This window comes from Benincasa hispida, chromosome 7 (assembly GCF_027475165.1).
Source record: "Benincasa hispida cultivar pf3 chromosome 7, pf3_genome.v1.1, whole genome shotgun sequence".
NCBI lineage: Eukaryota > Viridiplantae > Streptophyta > Magnoliopsida > Cucurbitales > Cucurbitaceae > Benincasa > Benincasa hispida.
Window position 1 is genome coordinate 36,581,971 of NC_143484.1, and position 24,028 is coordinate 36,605,998.

General features: G+C 31.5%; 1 protein-coding gene across 3 annotated transcripts; it reads left to right on the forward strand.

The window, feature by feature from the left end:
* Window positions 1-8,621: 8,621 nt before the first annotated feature.
* Window positions 8,622-17,685, forward strand: LOC120080865 (GABA transporter 1-like). Of its 3 annotated transcripts, none has more exons than XM_090315682.1 (8): window positions 8,743-9,089; window positions 9,504-9,595; window positions 9,672-9,734; window positions 10,531-10,628; window positions 11,050-11,236; window positions 11,315-11,445; window positions 11,526-11,753; window positions 17,183-17,685. In XM_090315682.1, exons 3-8 carry the CDS (start codon window positions 9,716-9,718, stop codon window positions 17,561-17,563), a joined length of 1,044 nt encoding a protein of 347 aa, XP_090171808.1. In that variant the 5' UTR covers window positions 8,743-9,089; window positions 9,504-9,595; window positions 9,672-9,715; the 3' UTR covers window positions 17,564-17,685. The 3 variants fall into 3 exon arrangements, with proteins under 3 accessions (XP_038891453.1, XP_090171808.1, XP_038891454.1); XM_039035526.2 differs by having other exon boundaries at window positions 8,885-9,089; window positions 9,504-9,590; XM_039035525.2 differs by having other exon boundaries at window positions 8,622-9,089; window positions 9,504-9,734.
* Window positions 17,686-24,028: the final 6,343 nt, after the last annotated feature.

Here is a 24,028-nt window from a genome sequence, read left to right on the forward strand (position 1 = left end):
TAAATAAATCCTGCCTCTCGACGTCTGCAAGATATTTCTCCAGTAGTACGATCTCACCATACAACATATGATCGATGAATGGACTAGTCGTACAAAACATCGGGATCAACAGGTCATGGGTTTATCTTGATGCTCCAATGCATCCCTTATTTCTGCTTTTCTTTTCTCGAAATAGTTCACGCATTTGAAGAATGTTATCTGAGCAAGAGCATTTATAGGCAACATTCGAGCTCCTTTGAGGACTCCATTTATGCACTCTGATAGATTTGTCGTCATCCACCTATATCTGAATCCTCCATCATGTGTAAGTCCATTGCTCTAAACTAATGTTGTCAAAAAAACTTAGACAGCTCCGATTTATTCCTTTGATATCTTCAATTGCTTTGTTGAACTTTTGAATTTAAAATTGACACCCGACACGATAAACAAAAACTGACACCCGAAAAGTTCACATTATCACAACGAGATGGATTGGACAGAACCAGTTACTCGACAACGATGTGGATTTTGTAACCAGTTAGGACATAATCGAAGGAAGTGTCCTTCGTTACTAAGACGGGCTCCAGATAGTTAGGGATTGAATAATAAATAATTTTTTTTATTATATATTCATTTTATTGTATATTCAATTTTTTTATTATAATTTATTGTATATTCAATTTTTTTATAATAATCTACTGTATATTCAATTTTTTTTTTTTGTAATCAATAAAGTTTTACATTATAATAATCTAATATATTCAATTTATAGTATAATAATCTAATATATTCAATTTATTCAATTTATTGTCTAATGATTATTCAATTATAGTATAATAATCTAATATATTCAATTTGTTGTCTAATGATTATTCAATTATAGTATAATAATCTAATATATTTAATTTGTTGTCTAATGATTATTCAATTATAGTATAATAATCTAATATATTCAATTGATTATCTAATGATTATTCAATTATAGTATAATAATCTAATATATTCAATTTATTGTCTAATGATTATTCAATTATAGTATAATAATCTAATATATTCAATTATAGTCTAATGATTATTAGCTCTTTTTTCTCTTTTTTTTTAATATATATATTTCTATGGAAAGTTCAAATAAAGTGAAGTCTCTCGCTCTCTCCTAAGATCTCGCTCTCGCGCCCTCGCTCTCGCTCTCTCTCAATATCTCGCTCTCTGTTATTGCTGTTATTTTTCCATTAATGATTACTAGGAACAATCACAAACACTTTTTTGATTATGAATCTACTTTTTTGTTCGTAGACAAAGTTAATTCGGAATTGTCTTTCATTCCAAGGCATAACTTGTATCCATACGCTTCATATTCGCCTAGAGTTCGCTCTCAGAAATATAGTCATCCCCACCCCCTCACGTCAATCCCACAAGCCTCCGTCTAATTCAAAATGATAACAAAATGCATAGGTTGTTAGAAGCAACTCGAGTACATAGATACATATAGTATACCATCTCATTACTTTATTTTCTCTATAAGGGAAAAATAAAAGTAATAAACCTGCAATCTCGAGGGTGGATGTGTGTCGAAACTTCAACCTTCGACAACCTAAGTGAGATTCGCGAGATTTCCCTTGTCGAGAGTTGAAGTTTCGGCTTATGTATTGTTTCCAAGTTTTTCTTTGTTCGTCGAGTTCTCAACGTTCGATCTCCACATTAGTCGAGTTCTCAACGTTCGACCTCTAGCCTCGGATTCCCAAAACAACAATATTTTTCTAATAAGTTTCAAAACAACAATATTCTTCTAATAAGTTTCAAAACAACAATATTTTTCTAATAAGTTTTGAAAACAACAATATTAATATTAAAGGTCCTCATATATATATATATATATATATATATATATATATATATATATATATATATTTAATATCCCTATTTCCAAGTCTCAATTAATTGGCCATTGAAAGTTCAGTTATTGCAGGCCACCGCAGAGCCTCTTCCACAATGTTGACAATTACGAACACTTTGTTTACTTTTCTTCAAATCAGTCATGTGGCTCTCATTTTTTTCTGCGTTTCTTTCAAGTAATCTTCCAAAAGTCTCACTCGAAATAATTAAAAATAATAAGATGCAGCTTTCCTGTAACATCCAACTATTAAAATATCATGTCAATTACCATATATATATATATATACATCAGTATCAATATATAATTAGATATCGAAATTTTAATTTTACAAAATATGTTGAATACTTTTTTATGAAACTTATTTAAACTAGTAATTAAGTTGTTTTTACTCTTGTAGATATTATTATCTAGTACATGTCTTAATGAGATTAATAGAACGATATTATATATATATATATATATTATACCTATAATATGTGGAATGGAAGATCAAACATCTCATCTTTAGATAAATAATACAAATTTATATCATTTATGAACTATACTTGTTTTGCCCTAATGATTTGATATTGATCTTGAACATTTTGATTTACTCATAGCTAAATGTATGACAAATATTTTAATATTTAATACTAGTTGCCTAGCTATCACGTTTAATACTTGCAACAAATTTAATTAATACATAGTCTTATTTCATTAATAGTTTATTATTCACGTGCATCTCTCAATTATAACGATAGGTCAAATTGTCAATGGGTTCGTAGTCCTAAGGATATTAGGAGCTTTCAAACAAAGTTGTATGTTTTGTTAGTTAGGCAAGGAAAGTGATCATGAGTGTATCAGTGAGAGGATAATTATTTTCATTAGTATAAGATATTTAGGATTAAATCAAAAGCAAAGTGATGAGGTATTATGCCCAAAAAGTAGATAATATCATAGTAATGTAGAGATAGATAGAGGTTTCGTTGTTCTCATTAATTAAAAAGTATCTAATAGTTATGTTTTGTTAGGATCAATGGATCTTTCACATATGTACACGATATAGTATAACATCGTCACTTTAGACATAAGCTCTTGTGATATCATTTTTATTTCACATCTATATATAGTATGTATTTTTTGTCGCATTTCAAACAAATACTCTCTTTTAACAAAGCATCATCGAGCCTCCTCTTTAGATAGTCATCTATTCGTTTAGTTCTTAAAATCTATCTGTATGACTAATTAAATGAATAACGAACTCACTATATATATAGTATGATACTCTTCACTTTTGACATAAACTCATAATTTTACTTTTCACTTTACTAGAAATGTCTGAAACCAATAGAGGTAAACTATTCTGATCACTTACATATCTATACTTTTCTCTTTTCTACCAAATGTGAGAATTTGATTTTAAAAAATTCTCATTTATTTCACCTTTTAAAATCCACCCACTAAAGACTTCAACCTTTTAGTTTTGTGTATATTACAAAGTTCAATTAAAAAAGTTATCATACATTTTAAGTTCCAATAATTTATGAGACATACAATTAAATGGAAAATTATTTTAAATGATAAAATTCCTAAAAATATTTATAAATAATTATTATCTGTGTCTATTTGTGTCATGATAGATACATATAGTAGTCTATCGTGGTCTATCAATAAAATTTTACTATATTTGTAGATATTTTGGTTCATTTTCCTATATTTGAAAACAACCCAAAAATGATCGCCTCATTTTTTAACCATTTAGGCCTTGTTTGGTAACTAGTTAAACTCAGTTTGGTAACCATTTGGTTTTTGGTATTTGGTTTTGAAAATTAAGTCTATGGATACTACTTCTACCTCCAAATTTCTTTCTTATTTTCTACTTTTTACCAATGGTTTAAAAGACCAAACCAAAATTTGAAAACTAAAAAAAGTAACTTTTAAAAAATCATTTTTGTTTCCAAAATTTGGTTAAGAACTCAACCACTATGCTTAAAAACACTAAAACAAAAGGGAGTTTTAGTAAAAAAATTTTAGCAACGCATGCAAATTTTGTCACTAAAGGTCAATTTATAGCAACGTATTGCAAAAATGTCACTAAAGATCAATTTATAGCAACTTTTTGCAAAAATGTGACAAAAAGTTCATTATTAGCAACATATCTTAAATCTGTCTCTAAAAAAAATTAGCAACGCACCCACCAATGCCACTAAACATCAAAACCTTTTAGCAACACATTAAGATGTCACTATATATATAAAATTTGTGGCTTTTTCCCTCCCTTCTATCCTCTTAATTTTTCGACAGTCATTCCCTTCCCTTCTACTCTTTATTCCTTCTCTCCCTCTTAACTCATGCATCACCGTCGGGATGAATGGAGGTTTCTGCTCACCGTTGGCAACGGAGGCTGTTGCTCACCGCTGCGAAGAACCTGTTGTGAACCCATGGGACGAATAGCCTGCTGCGTGAAAACGAATCTTCTTGTTGCAAACGAAACACCCTGCTGCCAATATACCACCGGCAAACAGCCTCCCTACTGTGAATGGACCACTGGGAACACACGTGCTGTCGAACCCACTCATTTTGGAACTCATGCATCACGGCCAACGAACGGGTTGAAATAAACCCACGAGGTATTTTTTTCCAAGAGAACCCACTCATTTTCAAGTGATTTTTGTGTGAAATTTCTATTCAGTACATATTTAACCCCCGTTTCCAAACTCACACAGCTCTTTGATGATTCCTACCTTCATCTGACCACAAGGTACTTGTTTTTAGAGAACCACTCATTTTCAAGTACTTTTATGTGAAATTTCCATCAATTAGTACACTAGAAGCATATTTTCGATAGGTTTCTACCTTTCGACAAACTAGAAACAATTTATTTTCAAAGAACCCACTCATTTACAAGTTATTTTTTGTGCAATTTTCATCAATTAGTATTTATTTTGTTAGTATATTTAGCCAATCAATTTTCCATCAAGAACTTAACTTAGGAACTCAACAAGTTTTAATTTCAAGAACATGTGAGTTTTGTTATTTAGATTAATATCTGTTAGTTTCTTTATTTGTTGAGAAATACTTCTTGTATATTAAAGATAAGATGATAAAGAATTGAGAACCTTCGTACAAAATCCCTAAAATTGAAGTCCAGTTTAAGAATTTAGGGATAGTTTTCCATCTTTCCTTATATTAGTTTCATGAAAAATAGAAAATTTGGTAAAGTAGTTTTTTATCGGTAGTGCAACATCTCTATTTAGGTCTCTTCTTCTCACTCTGAATATAGTATAGGGTGATTTTAATGATTTGTAGCAAGTGATTTTAGCTTCAACTAGAAAAGTTACTATATATTCCAACTTATCAATTTAAAATTGAATGCTATTAGTAATTTAACGTGGTATTGGAACATCTAGTAATTTAACTTTAATGCTATTTTGATTGCCTATTTTGCAATTTGCATATGACTTAGACTTTTAACACTTTGATTTTTAACTTAGGTACTTTAATTTGTACTTATTATGGATCGAAGTTGGATAGATTTTAGAGATCGAATGTCTAATCAATATTATAATGGTGTTGATAGTTTTATTGAAGTCGCAAAGAATGATTTAGACGAAGAAGAAAGAACAAGATGTCCTTGTTCAAACTATGTGAATGTTAGTTGGAATAAATTAGATGTCATGGAACGTCATTTATATAAATATGACGTGTCTCTAACTTATAGTCAATGGATATTCCATGGAAATAATGTTGATTTTTCAGATCTAATTCGAGGTTTCTAGGTTCAATATTTTCACATTCAGTTGAAAGTAAAGAGGATGATGGAAATCTTAGAGCGAACATTAGAGTTAGAGATACTGTGGATGATGAGATACTAGAAATGATTCATGATTTGCATGAGCCAATTTTTGAAGAAACTATAAGAGAATCAAATGAGCAAGATGAGTCTGATAAAACAAATGGAATGTTTAATGAAGTAGAAGAAGAGTTATATCTAGGATGTCTAAAGTTTACTTCGTTTAATTTTTTAGTGAAACTTATGCATATTAAGATGCTTAATCATTGGAGCGATAAATCATTTGATATATTGCTTGAATTATTAAACGAAACCTTTGTAGATAGTGTAAAGCTATTGCCTCATATTATGAGCTAAGAAAAGACTATGTGACTTAGATATGAGTTATGAATCAATTCACATGTGTAAGTTTGATTGCGCATTGTTTTGAAAAGAATATGAATCGCTTGACAACTGTCTGCATGGTGGAGAGTCAAGATACAAATTGAATGATAGAAAGGGGAAACAAATTCCACATAAAGTTTTGAGATATTTTCCACTGAAGACACAAGGTTACAAAGGATATTTCTTTCAAAACATACTATTAAGGATGTGAGATGGCATAAAGATAAGAGGTGTGAAACTGAAGGAGTATTTCGACATCCTACTGATATCCTGTAAGTCAAGCATCCCAAGTATTTTACTTAGATGATTACAAACTCGGTCAAGATTGGAAAGTTGTTCAAACAAATTCAACCAAAACATGTGTGGGATAGTCCAGAAATAGAAAGTAATGAAATAGAAATAATGCCAGATGAAACCTTATCCACATATTATTCTCGAGTTGAGGATAATCTAGATTCACAAGCTTTTAATAAAGAAGATGTTGAACCTTTGGTTATTGGAGATCAAGTAGATGTACTTGTAGAAAGTAGTGAAGAAGCATCAACCGATGAAGCATTTGTTGATGAAGAAGGTTTGATTTCGATCATTCTAGCAATGAGTCAATGAGCACACATTCAAACGCATCGTTTCCTGATGAAGATTGTGATAGTGACTTATAAAACTATTTGTAAGGTTATATATAACTACTTAAGAGTTTGATTTCAATCATTCTAGTTATGTTGTAGGATGTCGTCAAGAAGTTTTGGACCAGAAAATCGAAGTAGGTCTACCTCAAATGCCCAACAAAAATAAACAATAGTATAGAAGATGCTACTGGCAAGTAAGAAGTTAGGTCCACCTTGATAAATTCAAGTACTCAGTGTATGTCTTCATGTCTATGAATAAATCTTCTAGTTTCTTATAACATTAGATGTATTAATATTTGATATTTCTCATGCAGGTTCTAGTACAAAAACAAGGGTCTGAGGAGCGGCTAAAGGGGTTGGACTTGAGAAATATGTCTAAGAAAATGACCGCATTCCCATTAAAATTGAAGTTGAAGATAGAAAACTCATTTGTAAGAACTTGTCCTGAACTCTCAAATTGGGATCATGGTACGTGGAATAGTACCTCTTGAATGCGAACATTGGTCAGATATCTCTAAAGAGGTGAAAAGGAAGATAGTAGAAAGACTTTTGGTAAGTACTGAAGTGTAGTTTTCAAGAAATAGAATGTTTATTTTAGCTCAAATAAAAATTAACTTGTTTTGTCCTTTAATGTTAGAATTGCTTCATTTTAGACTTGGATGAACCTGTGGTATAAGATTATCTTGAGCACGAGAAGAGTGTATTGCATAGAGATTTTCGTTGTTCACTACGCAAAACTTATAAACAGTACAACTTTCCAGCTGAAGCACAAAACACCGTGACAAACGAGTGGCACAAGATTCAAATTAGATTTGTTTGTGAACGATGGGAAAGGGAAGATTTTAAGCATATTTATGAAGCAAATACTAAGGCTCGCGTTGCTCTTCCCTTCACTCATAGAGGTGGGACTGCGACATTTCTACGCCATAAGCGAAAAAAGGTATGTAACTCATTTTTGAATAATGCAAACTACTTCTCAATCTTAACTTTGGTTATAACATGTAGAAAGAAGAGGGCATGGAGATAAATAAGATTGATTTATTTAAGCTCATCCATTGTAATGCAAAGAAGGGGATGGGTGAATGAAGCAAAATCAAAATTTGTGAGTAAAACTTAGTTTTTGGTTTTTGAAAATTAAGCATCCACCTCCAAATTTCTTCATTTGTTATCTAGTTTTTACTAATGGTTTAAAAAATCAAGTTAAATTTTGAAAATTTTAAAAAAAAAGTAGCTTTTAAAAAATTATTTTTATTTTTGAAATTTGACTAAGAATTCAACCATTTTATTTAAGAAATATGCAAACCATTGTAAGAAATGAGGAGAAAATAAACTTAATTTTAAAAAACGAAACGGGATCTTCGGCCCCGTTTGGTAATTATTTCATTTTTTATTTTTGTTTTTGAAAATTAAGCCTATGGATACTACTTCCATATCTAAATTTCTTACTTTGTTAACTACTTTTCACCAATAATTTTAAAAACAAGCCAAATTTTGAGAACTAAAAAAAAAAAAATACTTTCAGACAGTTGTTTTTGCTTTTAGAACTTAACTAAGAATTCGTACTTAAGAAAGATGCAAATCATGGTAAAATATGTAAGTGAAATAGATTTAATTTTCAAAAACAAAAAATCAAATGATTACCAAACGTAGTCTTAGTTTTTCATTTTTTTGGTTTTTGAAAATTAAGTTTATAAATATTACTATTTCAAATATTTCGTTACTTATCTTCTTCTATTGATATTTCAAAAAAGTCAAGCCAAATTTTGAAAACTAAAAAATAATTTTAAAAAACTTGTTTTTATTTTTAATATTTAGCTAAGAATTCAAATCAGAATTAAAAATTAGAAGGAAACAAGCTTAATTTTTTTTTTTTTAAAAAAAAACATAAACTTACAAATGAAATTATTTCCAAACTTTGACCTTAGGGCTTGTTCAGCTTTAAAAGGAATACGAGTTGGAGTAGTGAGTTGTTAAACTATACTTCTTGTTTGGACAAAAGCGTTCGTGAACTCTACGATTAAAAGTATCATTTCACTATTCATTGACTTCTTATACTATAAGTCTCACGACTAAGAATTTTATTCCTCATCTACAATCTTATTAAATTGAAATGAATTTTAGAACATAGAAAAAGAAAAAAAAATCAACGTTTCCAAATAATTTTGTGGCATATTTTTCCACATCGTGGCATTATTAAGAAGATGATGAGTGGGACTGTTTTGTTGGGAGTAGGAGTAGCTGCTACCAACTACTTATATTTACAGATCCACACACTTTAAGACTATCTAAAAAAAACAGATACAGAGAAAAAAAATGGGAACTTTGGCTTCTCTCTCCGGCGATGAAGCGGCGGCAGACAAAGAGAGCGGCCGCGCTCCCGTCCAGTCCACGGTGGAACTCGATGCCGGAGCTCTCTTTGTGCTTAAATCCCGTGGTTTGTGTTTGCTTATTTTATATATTGTTAGATGATATAATATTAAATTTGTCTTCTCTCACTCATTCAAATTCCTATAATATTGTTTCCTTGACCAATTAATATTGATTTTCATCGTTTAACTATTTTAAGCTCATAAATGCGGTGAAGTATTAAATGATATAATACCAAGAAACTCATATTAACAATCATAGACTTATCCAATCCACTAAACTTACAAATCAAATAATTCGTTTGATTTCTATTTTTGTATAAGTAGTTATTAATTCTCTTTTCTTTACCTACTATTTTTTTAAAAATAAATCATTTAAAAATATTGTTACATGATAATTTTTATTGATTAACTGTGTATTTGAGTTTTTTTTTTCCTCATATTTTTAATGAACATATTTGTTTGGTGATAATGAATAATAGGATCATGGTGGCATTGTGGGTATCACTTGACAACATCTATAGTGGCTCCATCACTGCTAAGCCTTCCTTTTGCGTTTAGACTACTTGGTTGGGTTGGTGGATCTATATGCCTTCTTTTTGGTGGTTTCGTCACTTTCTATGCCTATAATCTCTTATCTCTCGTTTTAGAACATCATGCTATCCGTGGTTCTCGTCTACTTAGGTTTCGAGATATGGCTACGTATATTCTCGGTATGTCGTCTTTTCATTTTTATTAACTTTACGTGTGAAATAATTTTAAGAAGTTGTCAAAGTGAGTATAACTCAATAGTAAATAATAACATGCATTCGTTCAAGTTGGAGATTTAAAGTTTCACATTTCTTCTTTTTGTTTTAAAAAATAATGATTAAAAAAACTAATGGTACCAAAAACCCTAAAACATAAGGATAATTTAACATTTAGTTTTATGGCTATAAAAAATCGATACCCCATGTTTTAGATAAGAAAAAATAATTTAAAAAATTAAATTATAAATTTAGTCTTTGAATTTTTTGACTTTATATGTCTAGTCTTTGGAAATCTAATTATATTTTTAATAGATGTTTAAATTTTTGATTTTGTATATAATTTATATATGCACTTTTTAAATGTAGCTATAAATTTGTAAAGAGTTTCAATGATGTTGAAAAGCTGTGTTGAATTTTAAAAAATAAAAAATAAAAATGGTCACTTTTTGATGGTATATGATGAAAATCGAGGGTTCTGAAATTATGGAATATAAAATGAACAAAAGAAATTAGTATTTATTTATTTATTATTATTCTTTTTAGGGAAAGTACTACGAACTTTTTTTATTTGGAAAAAAATACAGAAAATAACATCACGTTAGTATGTCTTCATTTTTATTAAAATAAAAAGGTTTTCAAATTAAGTTGCAACAAAGTGTCGGTTCGAACATAATTCAGTAAATAAAATATAATTAATTTTCGTTACGTCACCACACAATTATTGAACTATCAATCCATTAAATTATTGTTGGAATGGCAGGACCGAAATGGGCCATCTTCTATGTGGGCCCAATTCAATTTGGAGTGTGCTATGGTTCTGTTGTTGCTGGAATTCTTATTGGTGGTCAAAATCTCAAGGTCAGACTTTTCTCCCTCTTAAATTACCAATTTGACTTTTTATGCAATTCATATTTCTTTCTTTTTTTTTTTTTTTTTTTTTAATTAAGATACTAATATTATAAATTTTTTATTTGGCACATTCCCAAAACTGGTTAGCCAAAAAAATAAATTATAAAAATTCAAGTTCTATGACTCAATTTCATTTTTTTTTCCAAATATGAGAATCATTACTTAGAAGATTAAACTAATATAGGTTTGTTGGGTCGGTTTAGAACGACTTTTTAAGTGTTTAAAAAATCCTTACAAATAGATCATTACTGGAAACATCGTTATGCAATTCTTAAAAGTTTGAATGAAATTATTAAAATAGGGTTTTTTTCTTAAAAGTTTGAATGAAATTATTAAAATAGGGTTTTTTTTTTTGTTTTTTTTTTTGCAGTATATATATGTGTTGTGTAATCCAGAAGGGAGGATGCAACTATATGAATTTATAATAATATTTGGAGCATTAATGCTAATTTTAGCACAAATTCCATCTTTCCATTCTATGAGACATATCAACCTTATCTCTCTCACTCTCTCCCTGGCTTATAGTGCTTGTGTAACGGCGGCTTCTTTGAAATTAGGTAAAGAAGGGTACATGTGTAATTTCGCACTAATTTTCTTCGTTTTGTGAAATTACCTTTAAAGCCTTCTCATGACAGGTTATTCCAAAAATGCACCTCCAAGAGACTACTCTGTTGAAGGGTCACCCGTTAGCCAGTTATTTAATGCCTTCAATGGCATTTCAGTCATTGCAACTACCTACGCTTGTGGAATGCTTCCTGAAATACAGGTATAAATTACAATTTTAAGTTATACCAAATACATCCAAATGTGACTTTTTTGATTTTGAATGATAAATTATTTATGCAGGCAACATTAGTAGCTCCAGTGAAGGGGAAGATGTTCAAAGGGCTATGCCTTTGTTATGCAGTAATAGCAGCCACCTTTTTGAGCGTTGGAATTTCAGGGTATTGGACTTTTGGAAAGGAGGCCATGGGAACCGTTCTTTCTAATTTCATGTCTAACAATCTTCTCCCCTCTTGGCTTCTCATCATCACCAATGCCTTTTGCCTCTTGCAAGTCTCTGCTGTTGCCGGCGTAAGATCTCATCCTTTCAATTCCTCTCTTTTCCATTTTTTTTGTTACATTTCAATTTATTCGGTTCATCAACTTTTAAGTTTCTGTCTAAGATTGGAATTCAGTAGAATATTTAATACGTATCGTCTTAGTAGAACATTGAACTTAAGAAGGGAAAAAAATCTAATAAGTCTATAAACTTTTCATTTCGTATCTAGTAAGTTCATTAACAAGGCTTTGAAAATTTTCCATAAAACTATTTTCAATTTTGTGTCTAGTAGGAGATTGTGAATTTTTTAAAATGTTGAGTAGGTCAAGAATATATTAACAAGGGTAAAATTGTCAATATCGATATCAATGTCGAAAAATTAAAGTTTTTTTGGATATATCAATAAAACATCGGTATTGATATTGTAAATAAAATTTTTTAAAATTTAAAATAATTATTTATTGAATTGTCTTTAGTTCCAATCTAAGTTATAGTCATAAACCTTATATGTGTATGTATATACATGTATTATGCATTATGAATATTTACAACAGGTGTCAATTAATTCTCAATATTGATCTGAAAGATATATAGTAGATATATCAACATATTGAAAATGTATTTTAATCCTTGCATATTAAATGAAAATTTGAAAATACAAGATTATATTGGACTTTTTTTTTTATTAAGTTCAAGGACCTATCCAATCATTTATAAGGATTAACATCCAAACAAGCACAAATAAAAATAGTATAAGGATTAAACATATTTTTCTATGTATCTACTGTTTTATTCATTAAAGCACTGAGTTAGTTATTATAGTCTATGTGGTTATAATAGTCTGTTTACTATAATAATTTGTATTTGGAGTGTTGTTTTTTTTGTCTTGATCATAATAATCTATATCTAGAGTGCAGATTTTATTCTATATTTGAGTTTTTTTTCTACTATTATTCTTTGTAAATATAAATACAAGCATTTGTTCTACCAATTTATAAATAAAAAAAGTATTGGATTTTAAGTTACGTTATTATCCATCTATTTGGTCATTTTGGGATGTACCAATATTGGTGTACCCAAAAAAAAAAACATGAGATTAGGTTACAATTCGAATCTCATCCCCCTCTTGGTAGTATAATTTAAGTTCATCTCATCCAAATCCTTGGTAGTATAATTTAAGTTCATCTCATCCAAATCCTTGGTAGTTTAATGTCACTCATCTCCCTAGTTTTAAGATGGTGAATCATGCAACATGTTGTGATGGTCTAACATTAGATTTGTAGTGGGTAGTTTGATTTGCCTCGATGAATGACCCATCTTCCCTTCAACAACCTGAATGCCCTTTCCATCACATTCTTTGCAAAAAAATGCTTCATGATAAAAAAATCGCATGGAGTAGTGGTTACATTCTCTCTTCCACACCATTTATAAAGATGGTATCGTTTCACTCTATGTGGTGTAGAAAAAAAAAACTTGCATTTAGGTACCCAACATCGCATAGGTTATAATACCATATACAACATTCAACCATTTCAAATACTAGTACCTTAAATGTCATATTTTCTAGATATAATTAAAAATATTTGTTCCACCAAATTTTAAAAATGGGTTGGATTTTATTTTACACTATTTTTCATCCATTTGTTCATTTTTTTTTTTTTTGGATATATCAATATTATTGAATATGCATAAAACATGTGAGATTAGACTAAAAATTCATATAATTAATTAAGAAAACATTATATGTGGAGGAAAGCATATAATTCTCTAACTTCATAATATTGCACAAAAACGTATATGTAGGAGTGAAAGTTGCCAAGAATAGAAAACCACCCCAATGACACACTAAAAAATATTGTCAACTTAGATAAATGATCCCAAAGGGTTGAACAATGATGTTTTTCAAGGGAGGAGCTCATACACTAAGATAAGTTATTACATTATGAATTGAATTAAAATGTATAAATTATTGTAAAAGTGTCACACCCCTTCCCGAATTATCCTCCTAATCCGAGAAGAGATGTGAAGACAACAATTGTTAACCCTCCTATGACAATTATTGCCAACATACTTCTATAAACCGACACCCTTAGCACCTGATAAATAGTTTGTATCTTATAACATATAACCACCATTATAGACATACGACAAAACACTTGTTCACATATATTACTATTAAGGGATCTAATAAGTTTATTTACAACAGCCATAAAACTCTACCCTGACTTTTAATAACACGAGCATGGAATCCAAATTTAATAAGACATGATGAGCTACTGGAGTTTCTGAGAAGTGTTTGACTGGTAGAACTGCTAGGCCTCGGGACGTCAACCACTACTGGGGAGGAAAACATTGGAAAAGATGAGCTTAAATTGCCCAATGAGTGACTTCTTTTTTTTTAAAAAAAAACATACTTTCAATAATTCATGATATAAAATTGTATATAATATAACATTTACATTCATATTCCAAGGTTTGGAAATAAAAATTAGAAAACGTGAAACCATAGCATGAAAAACCCTGAACTAAAGCTCATCAACATTCCCCGAAAATTCCTATACTCCTTTGCTTGATCATGTAGAAGAGCCTTTTTGCTCCATTCCTAATAACCTTAGTTGAGAGAGAGCCCTTTTGCTCAATCTCATCAACGTCGATAGCATAGATCTTTCGTGCACATAGAATTGAGTAGGATCCTCCTTACCTTACCATACCTTTGGTAGCAAGAATCGTCATGTAGCTGCGTACCTTGCCATACCTTTGGTACCAATGCTTGGGAGTAGGTTTAACATATTAAACATACATGTGAACATCATAAACTCCACACTTATCATGTTTAAGGGAATTAGTAAACAGCTCATCTAAATGCTAAGTCATGGGATAAAATCAAGTGAAACGTATGAAAGTTACAAGTAAAAACAAACTCTTTTAAATTATCAACATGCTTTTGATTCCCTTACTAGAAGCATGCGTTGGGACATCAAGACAAAGATAACTATGCATTAGAAATTCATAAGTAAAACACTTAACAAACATTTTGAAAGCTAGTCACTCACAACCTTTAGGTTACTTTCTTAAAGGATTGTAAGCCTCCCCTAACGCGTCTGTCCTGTAAGAATGATAAAAGCCTTTGGTTAATGCCTTAGCTTCCTTTCAAGCTTAACTTATTATTCAAAGTAGCGCATGTTAAATCTTAAACTTAGTTCGACGCATCATTCCGTTCCCTTACCACTCGACACGTCTTCAGTTTATCGGTATTTAACACATTACCACACTTACGACTAACTAGTGTGTGGCAGTTCGCTCTAGATACTCCTGAGCGTCAAGACGTGCTAGCTTCGCCTATGCGACAAACGCTTGCCTACACTTAGTGTCTGCTAATCAGCTGCTTGTTTATGCGTGGCTTGCAACTGCCTGCTTGTTCATTCAGTCAAAATTCCATATTTCAATTTCAACGTAAATAACTTAAATTTCAGACATAATCTCATGAAACTTCCTTCTAGGAACTTGTTCCTAGACATCTTTACTACCTTACCTTAGAATTCCAGCCTCTAATTCCCTTTCCTGAGCTTGGAATTCACCAATCTTTACCACTCGTCTGCGTAACATAACATTCTTGAACGTTTGAAGAAATTCTTCGACATCCAGCTCAATTTCATGGAAATCTTCTTCTAATAGCTTTGAATTAGCTTCCTTATAACTCAAGCTTCAAATCGATGGCAACTTTCTTCCATTTGCACGTTCAAAATGTCTAAATTGAGCTCTTCAACTTCAATCTCTTTTTTATATTATGGATGCATGCCCATAATGCTTCTTAAAGTGGCGATTGGTGTACTAATCCATCCTTAGGTTCTCTAAGCACACCACTTAACCCATTAATCGGAAGATTAAACTAAATGCTTAAGTCTTTCATCAATGACCAGATTTGCATTCTATTTTTCCTTTCTACTCGGCCAACGCATACCCCGACTAATGCCACATTCCTTAGCTCACGCATCATTACGCATACGCTGGTTTTACCCTTAAACACTCGTGCTTAGGCCTGCTACTCATAAACACCTCCCTTCACTTCTCATGCCTTAACACTCCTTGTCTACCATGAATTCACTTAGGCAGCCTCAATTGTCCACATACTGTCCACCATAGGTCTTTACTAATATCCATATAGTTCTCAACGCATACCTTTCTGTTAGACTTAGTCAATTTCCACCCTTAGGTTCCTAAGCCTAAAGGCGCTCGTGCATTTCTCACTTCCATGTTTCTGGTTCCCCTCTAATTGTTAGCGTTCCTATCTTTCCCAAGAGCACGACTTATAGCACTTAGGCAACTTTCTACTTCCCTTTCAACCTAGCCTACCTTAGCTTCTGAAATTTTGCCTAAGTGTTGGCTTCCCTTTACTACCCGAGAGTACCTGCTTCAAGACTTAGAAAAATTTTCCTCATCTTTACCTCACACACATATTCATTATAATTTCCATAATATTTCAACTATTACAAACATAGTAACCACATGTTTATGAGAATTTAAACATATAGTAGGGTAATTAAACACGTAATTAAGGAGACTTAGACATGATTAACTAGTAAATAGGTTTAGGGTTTACAAATAGATTTCTTGGAGGATTAACATTTTGATGAAACCCATAAAACAAATTATATATTAGGAGACATTTGTATTGAATAGGAAAGAACGTTTCTCAAAATGTCATTTTCATTTAAATACTTTTTCATAAAAAAGAGGTTTGAAATAAAAACACTCATGTTTTTTGTTACATTTTTTCAAAAGTGTTTTTATATACACAAGCTTGTTTGGCTTGCTAATACACTTAAACGTATTTATATTAAAATGTCAAATTACTATAAAATAAAACTATTAAACATTATGAACTAGTCGTTGTAATGATTTATGGAGTTGGATGTCAGAGTTAGTCACATAAGTGGTTATTGAAAGTGATCTTCGTTGGAGTTGGCCACCAGAGTTATTGTCGGAGTTGATCGTCAATTTTTTCACTTGCAAATGGAGTTATTGGAAATATTAGAGGAAGAGAGAGTTGGTTATTTTAACCACTGAATTGTAAATAGTGTTACTAGAGTAACACGGGGTTATAATAACTCTTAACCCTATTATCTTAACACATACCCCAAACAGTAGTGGGCTCTTATAGTTCACTCAACTCATTCCAAATTGGTGTCTCAAACACTCCCTTAAAAATTTGTATAGAGAATTTGATTGACAAGAGGCTTTGTCTTCATTAATAGGGTTGGCAAAAAAATCAAGAATTTCCAATTTGACGAGGGGTAATAGTCAAACCAAAGATTTTAATAAGGTCCTCGATTAGAGATGGGAAGGGTATTTGAAAAGATAAATATATTACTGTGTTTAAGTAATATTTTTTTCTCTTGAGTTTTATATTATTATTATTATTTATTTTGTCTATTCCTCATTTCTATGTTTATTTATGTAGACTTACTTACAACCCACAAATGAAGTACTTGAGAAGATATTTGCAGACCCAAATAAAAATCAATTTTCAATACGCAACATAGTGCCAAGGTTGATATCAAGGTCGTTATCAGTGGTGATAGCCACTATAATTGGAGCCATGTTGCCATTCTTTGGGGATCTAATGGCACTAATTGGAGCATTAGGATTCATTCCTCTTGATTTCATTATGCCAATGGTTTTCTACAATGCCACTTTCAAGCCTTCAAAGCGTGGCTATCTTTATTGGCTTAACACTTTGATTGTGGTAGTTTCATCAGTCTTGGCATTTATTGGGGGTGTTGCTTCCATTCGACAAATCGTTTTAGATGCCAAGGAGTATCGTTTGTTTGCAAATGTGTAAACCAAATATTGCTAACACAAGTGTACGGTGTAAAGTATTTTTAATACATTAAAACTGTGTTGTGTCTCGTTCTCATAATTGGATTTTTAGTTCCATTAAGTAGTATATATACTGTTACTCAATTTTTTTATCGTCTTTGAAATGTGTGCTTACTTTATCTTTGAACTTCGGATAGAAATGTATGTTTTAAATTATTTTAAATATTTTTTTAGTTCCACAATGCGTGGAGTGGTAGATTAATGTTTGATCTCCTAGTTGAGGTTTCTTGTGTGAGTTTTTGAATGTTAATTTTGAATCCGGTAAACTTTGGGTTAGAAAACACTTTTTTTAAAAAAAAAAAAATTCCAAAGACCCTATTCAATAACTAATTGATGTTTGAGAATTAAGCTTATAAACACTATTTTTTGCTATTGATCATTTTTTTTATCTAGTATTTACAAATGTTATCAAAATTCAAATAAAGTTTGAAGACTAACAAAAAGTTAGTTTTTTAAAACTTGTATTTTGTTTTTGAAATTTGACTAACAATTCAAATGTTTATGAAAAAGTTTTGAGGTGATTCATCACACATACGTAGATGTTAAAAGGAAAACACTGACAAAAAATGTAACAATAAAATACCAACAACAAGTAAGCAATTAAAAAGATATAGAAGTTGGTAACCGAATTCGATGAAATCCACCTACGTCTAGGAGGCAATGTGTCCCGGAAAGATGATCCACTAATATTAAAGAGTTAAAAAGTTTACAACGCAATACTTATCTGCAATACACAACTATTACAATAACTCATGTAGAGCTCAACTCAGATCACCTAGGCTCCCCCTAGATGTGAGACTCCTTCTCAAATGTATTTAGGCTCCCCCTAAGTTTGGTAATATTAGTGTTGAACACTTCGGCTTCCGACAGTGTGTGGGACTCCTCTCAATGTTGTTATCTTTCCTTCAAGTCAGCGAACTCCCTTCACTAATGAATCTTAGGACTCCTCTAAGATGGAGAATTCCTTCTCTAAGTTGAGTTTTAGGCTCCCATTGAGGCCGAGAATCCCTTCTCTTCAATTGTGCCTTAGGCTCCCCCTAGGACAGAATAACCTTTACATTTTTTAACGATTCACATAAGGCAGTACACACAACGGATGAAGAACTTGCACAACAGAATGTAATGAGCAAAGAGCAAGAACACTAAGATGAACAATTCGGCCATAAAATATAAAATGGTTTGCTCGATTAACAAAAGAGGCAACCCTAAATGATTCGCATAATTCTCTTTTAACGATTGAATCCAAGAAATGAATCAAATTCCCATATGGAAAAGAAAAGTTGAGCATCAATAAAGGAAAATATCGAATAGAATAATATAGTCCAATATTTCCAAATAAGGAAAATATTCTACAAGAAAATTCTCTAATGATGTTAAGACTTTAATTGAGACAACTGTAGAAACCAATGCCTTAGAAAAATATAAAACCAACCAATTAAATCTCTAACAAGTCCCCCCCTCCCCAATCCAGTTTTTAAGGCAAAACAAATCAAACAACAAAGCACGTCAGCAGAAGATAAAGAGTTAAAGAACTAGCGTGTTGAACCAAACTTATTCTCCCCTTTACAAAACAGCCAAAGCCAACTTCAATAGAATAAAAAACCAAGACTTTAGGAATAGTTGAAATCAAACAAAACAATATTTTCAACATATGACTCTCTGGACACTATGGACAAACAAACAACAGACATTTCAAGCACAACACTACCGTCAAGATTTTCCCATATAACATCAAACTTAATAGAACTAACTTCAGAAACATCACCAGCAAAGGTAAAGATAAATGCAATGAAATTTTTAGGGAACACAACAGAGAAATTAGCACAACCTGCACATGGAAGGTTGATTTTTTTCAATTAAGGCATACACACCAACAACTTCGGTTATGGGCTTCGGGCAGCAAATGACCCAAATCTGAATTTTTATTAATTGCTACAATTCAGTTTTGCACAAGTCGAAAGTAGTCTTTAGAGCTTCATTAACACTCTTAATTTCAATTGGAGATATAAAGCAACTATTGTTAATCTTCTGGAGATAGTCAACCCTATCATTCTTTCCGGTAGTCACTCATACATCAAGATTACCAATGATATTGCTAGGTGGATGATCTTTGTGAACTCTGTGTTGGGATTAGTGTCCTAAATCTCTTGTATTCTTGTAGTTTGTAAACATTGTATAAACAAATTTTTATTTTATGAGCATACACTCAATCGAATAAACTAAGATCCTAGGTTATTTTATGTAATTTAAACAAGTATGTAGAAACATACAAGTGGATCTTGTTTAAATAATAACCTAAACGATCTGTAGTAGATGGATAAGGCTGGGTACCTTATCCTGGTGACACTACGAATACGACCTGCTTCATAGATGTTACAAGTGTTGTAAAGTGATACAAATGATCTGACCCTGAGCATTCATGCAGAGACATGTGAACGGGAGTATCCTATACAAAGAGTTTGTATAAGTCCAGACCACAAAATGATTAATCTTATTATATAACACCGTTAATAATAAAGACTTACATTTCACCAGGATGACTATAGGTGACATGATCTGAATCCTGAGTGAGTTGTGAACTCTTGCCTATAAAGGCAATCCATTGATTTGTATAGGTGAAAGTGGCCAGATTGCCAACTCAATATGCCTACCATGTTGGGGATTCAGCTGATTGAGGAGCAGGGAACACAGCTACATAAGACGGAATTTACTCCTTCCTTAATGTCGAAGTAAATAGATAAATTTCATGATCGAAGCACTTGAGAATAAAGGTGACCCGTTCTGTTACCAATTGAAAAAGCGTTGAGGTGACTCATCACACAAACACATATGTTAAAAGGAAATCACTGACAATGAATGTAACAACAAAATACCAACAGCAAGTAAGCAGTTAAAGAAACATAGAAGTTGGTAACCTAGTTCGATAAAATCCACCTACATCTGGGGGCAATTTACAACGCAGTACTTATTTGCAATGCACAACTACTACATCAACTCCCGTAGAGCTCAACTCATTGATCACCTAAGCTTCCCCTAGATGTGAGACTCCCTCTCAAATGTACTTAGGCTCCCCCTAAGTTTGATAATATTAGTGTTGAACACTTTGGCTTCCAATAGTGTGTGAGACTTCTCTCAACGTTGTTATCTTCCCCTCAAGTCAATGAACTCCCTTCACTGATAAATCTTAAAATCCCCCTAAGATGGAGAAATCCTTCTCCGAAACTGAGTCTTAGGTTCCTTCTAAGACCGAGAATCCCTGCCCTTCAATTGTGCCTTAGGCTCTCCCTAAGACAGAATAATCTTTACATTCTTGAACGATTCACACAACGGATGAAGAACTTGCATAGCAGAATGTAGTGAGCAAAGAGTAAGAATACCAAGATTGACAATTCGGCCACAAAACAGAAAACGACTTGCTCGATTAACAAAAGCGACAACCCTAAATGATAAGCATAATTGTCCTTTAATAGTTGAATCCAAGAAAGAAAATAAATCCCCATTTAGAAAAGAAAAGTCACGCCTCAATAAAGGAAAGTATCGAATGGCATAATACAACCTGATATTTTCAGATAAGGAAAATATTCTACAGGAAAATACTCTGATGTCACAAACAGATGTTAATACTTTATTTGAGACAATTGCATAAACTAACATTAGTGGTTAAAAATTATTAAAAATATAAGACCTAACATTTCATGTAGAAGTAACAATTTAATCAGTTATGAATGATCAAATCCTTAAATTTTCAAATTTATAACAATTTAATCTTGTAGCCACCTATTTGTATCTGGGTTTATTTAAATTAATTTGATTTTTAGATTGAATTTATCTTTTTTTAGGTCTAATTTTGGTGGTTATCCACCTTTTTTATGCTAAATTTTACCTCTTTTTAACTTTTTTCTAGTTGGGTTAAAGTAACCAACTTAGTTAGGATTAAAAACAAACAATAACAAAACAAAACAAATGTAGAGAAAATTTCAATTTGGGATTTGGTTGCCTAAAGTTTATTTTCTTTTTTAAGAATATGACAAGTTTGGAAAATTTTCAAAATTAAAATAAAAATTAACAAAAAGAAAATAACATTTGGAGAAAAGTTTTTGGGTTTTGAATATCCAACTTTCTCCTAAAAAAGCCTAGCAATAATTTGATACAAACCCCTTTTTTTCTTAGGAAAAAAAAAAAATTGTTCTTCTCTAGAAACCCTAGAAACCCTCTATCTACAACAAACTTTTTTTTTTCTTCTTTTTTCTCTCTTCTACAAATCCTAATTCCCCAATTTCTCAACTTAGAGAAAACATGAGAGGCAGCAACCTCCATTCTCCCTCTTCTCTTCCTTTTTTGTTGTTGTTTTTTTTTTTTTTTTTGCTCCTCTAGAAAATCCTAGAACCACAATTCCACAAAAACCCTAGTTGGAGACCACACTCACTCTCCTCTTCTAAGCTAAAAGATTGTTTAACTAGGGGCACAAAAAAAAAATCCTCTTCCACACACCAACTCTAGAGCCTCCTATTGGATTTAGTGTCCTAAATCTTATATATCTTGTATTTTATATTTTGAAAGAACAAATTATTTATTTAATAAAATAAGATGTATTTTATTTGATATTCATACTGCATTAACTCAATGAAATATACTAAGATCCAAGGTGATGTCACTTGAACAGTATGTGATAGAAATAAAAGTAGTTCATGTTCAAATTATAACCTAAAGGTTTGTAGTTGATAACACTGTGGATACAACCCAATTTGTAATTGTTACATGAGTTGTAAATGCATGTTACATACAATATGAGCCATATTGTTCGTGTGGAGACATGTGAGTGGGGTTATCTTGTATAAAGAGTTTATATAAGACTGGACTGAGAAATGATTAGTTTCTCTTTGTAACACCGTTACTTGAATAAACCCATATTTTGCTAGGATGACCATAGGTGACTTGACCTTAATCCTGAGTGAGTTGTGAACTCTTGTCTTTGAGGGCAATCCATTAATCTGTATGGGTGAGAGTGGCCACGTTAGTCGACTCAACAAGCCTACCATTTTGGGAATTTTTCTGAGTAGAGAACTGGGAACACACCTACACAAGAAAATTTGCTCCTTCCCAATCATAGGGAAAGTAGATAAATTGCTCCCTTAACAATTGATTTCGGGTCTTGAACAATGAGGTATCAACCTCTCATAGGTCTGAGATGTGTTAGTTTATAGTTGGACTATAAACTATTTGTTCATTACAGGAATCAGTGATACTTAAGGAGTCAAATGTAACTACAGGGGTAAAACGGTATCTTGACCCAGCTGTAGTTATGAGTAATTTGTGAAGGATCGACTCACTGTTGATTGGTTATATCGATGGACACAAAACTACATCTACAGTGCGAAAAGTGCAGTTATCGATCTTTAGTGGAGTGATCGGTAGTTAATTAATATTGATTGATTTAATTAAAAGAGTTTAATTAAATTAATCTCATATCATTAGGGCTTCTAATCTATAGGTCCATAAGGTCTCCTTGTTAGCTCACAAAAGATAGTAAAAAAGAATAATTTGAATTATTTAGAAAAAAAATTATATTAATATGATTAATGTAAGTATAGTGAATTCTCGTAGATATGATCTATAATCCAAACTATATTATAAGTGAGATGTACTTGAATGAGATTCAAATATTAGATTTATATGACTTGGATTCATAAAGAGATATGCATATAAATATGCGATATTTCTATGTTATTTAATTAATTAAATTTATATGAAATTTGATTTACTATATAGTTATTTAATTTGTATTTTAACTGATTAAATAATATTTAATTAATTAGCTAAAAGGAGAAAAGTGGAAAAGCTTGGAGAAGGGATTACCCTCTCTCCCTATAAATATACCATTATTACCTTTTTTAAGGTAGGGGTTTGTTTTTGGTGAAAAATAACCTAGCTTCCACCATTCCTCTCTAATTTCTCTTCTCCAAAAGAATTTCTCTCTAAAAAATCCTCCATCAAAAGGTCTTGGAGCCCACACTTCCAATCCTTTTTTTATTCTAAGAGAATAACAAGGTAGCCTTAGAGGTGGTGTTCTTGTTTATTGAGAAGCTCGAGATTGTTCGTAACCTTTGGAGGGAAAAACTTGAAGAAGAAAAAGAATCTACAAGGCTGAGTTCATTTCTTCCATCTTCTATTAGAAACATGCTTAAGTCCTTTTGTATGTTTATCTTTTGAATATTTCCATGAGTTCACTTATTTTAGATTCTCATAAAATCGTTTTTCAAAATTGTAAGGCAATCTCACGCTTCTATGGAAATTTTATTCCCTTCACCACCATCCATCACACAAAATAAAACTCTAACTTAGTTGGAGCTGCACTTGGTAGAGCTTGGTCCCGAGGATCCACACCTCAAACAACAAGTAGGTTTCATCTTCTTCATTTCATCTTGTA

Coding starts and splice junctions, on each gene's coding strand:
- LOC120080865 (XM_039035525.2), top strand. CDS start 8,969: ATGGGAACTTTGGCTTCTCTCTCCGGCGATGAAGCGGCGGCAGACAAA. Junction 9,735..10,530: donor TATGGCTACGTATATTCTCG/GTATGTCGTCTT, acceptor TTGGAATGGCAG/GACCGAAATGGGCCATCTTC. Junction 11,446..11,525: donor GAATGCTTCCTGAAATACAG/GTATAAATTACA, acceptor TTATTTATGCAG/GCAACATTAGTAGCTCCAGT.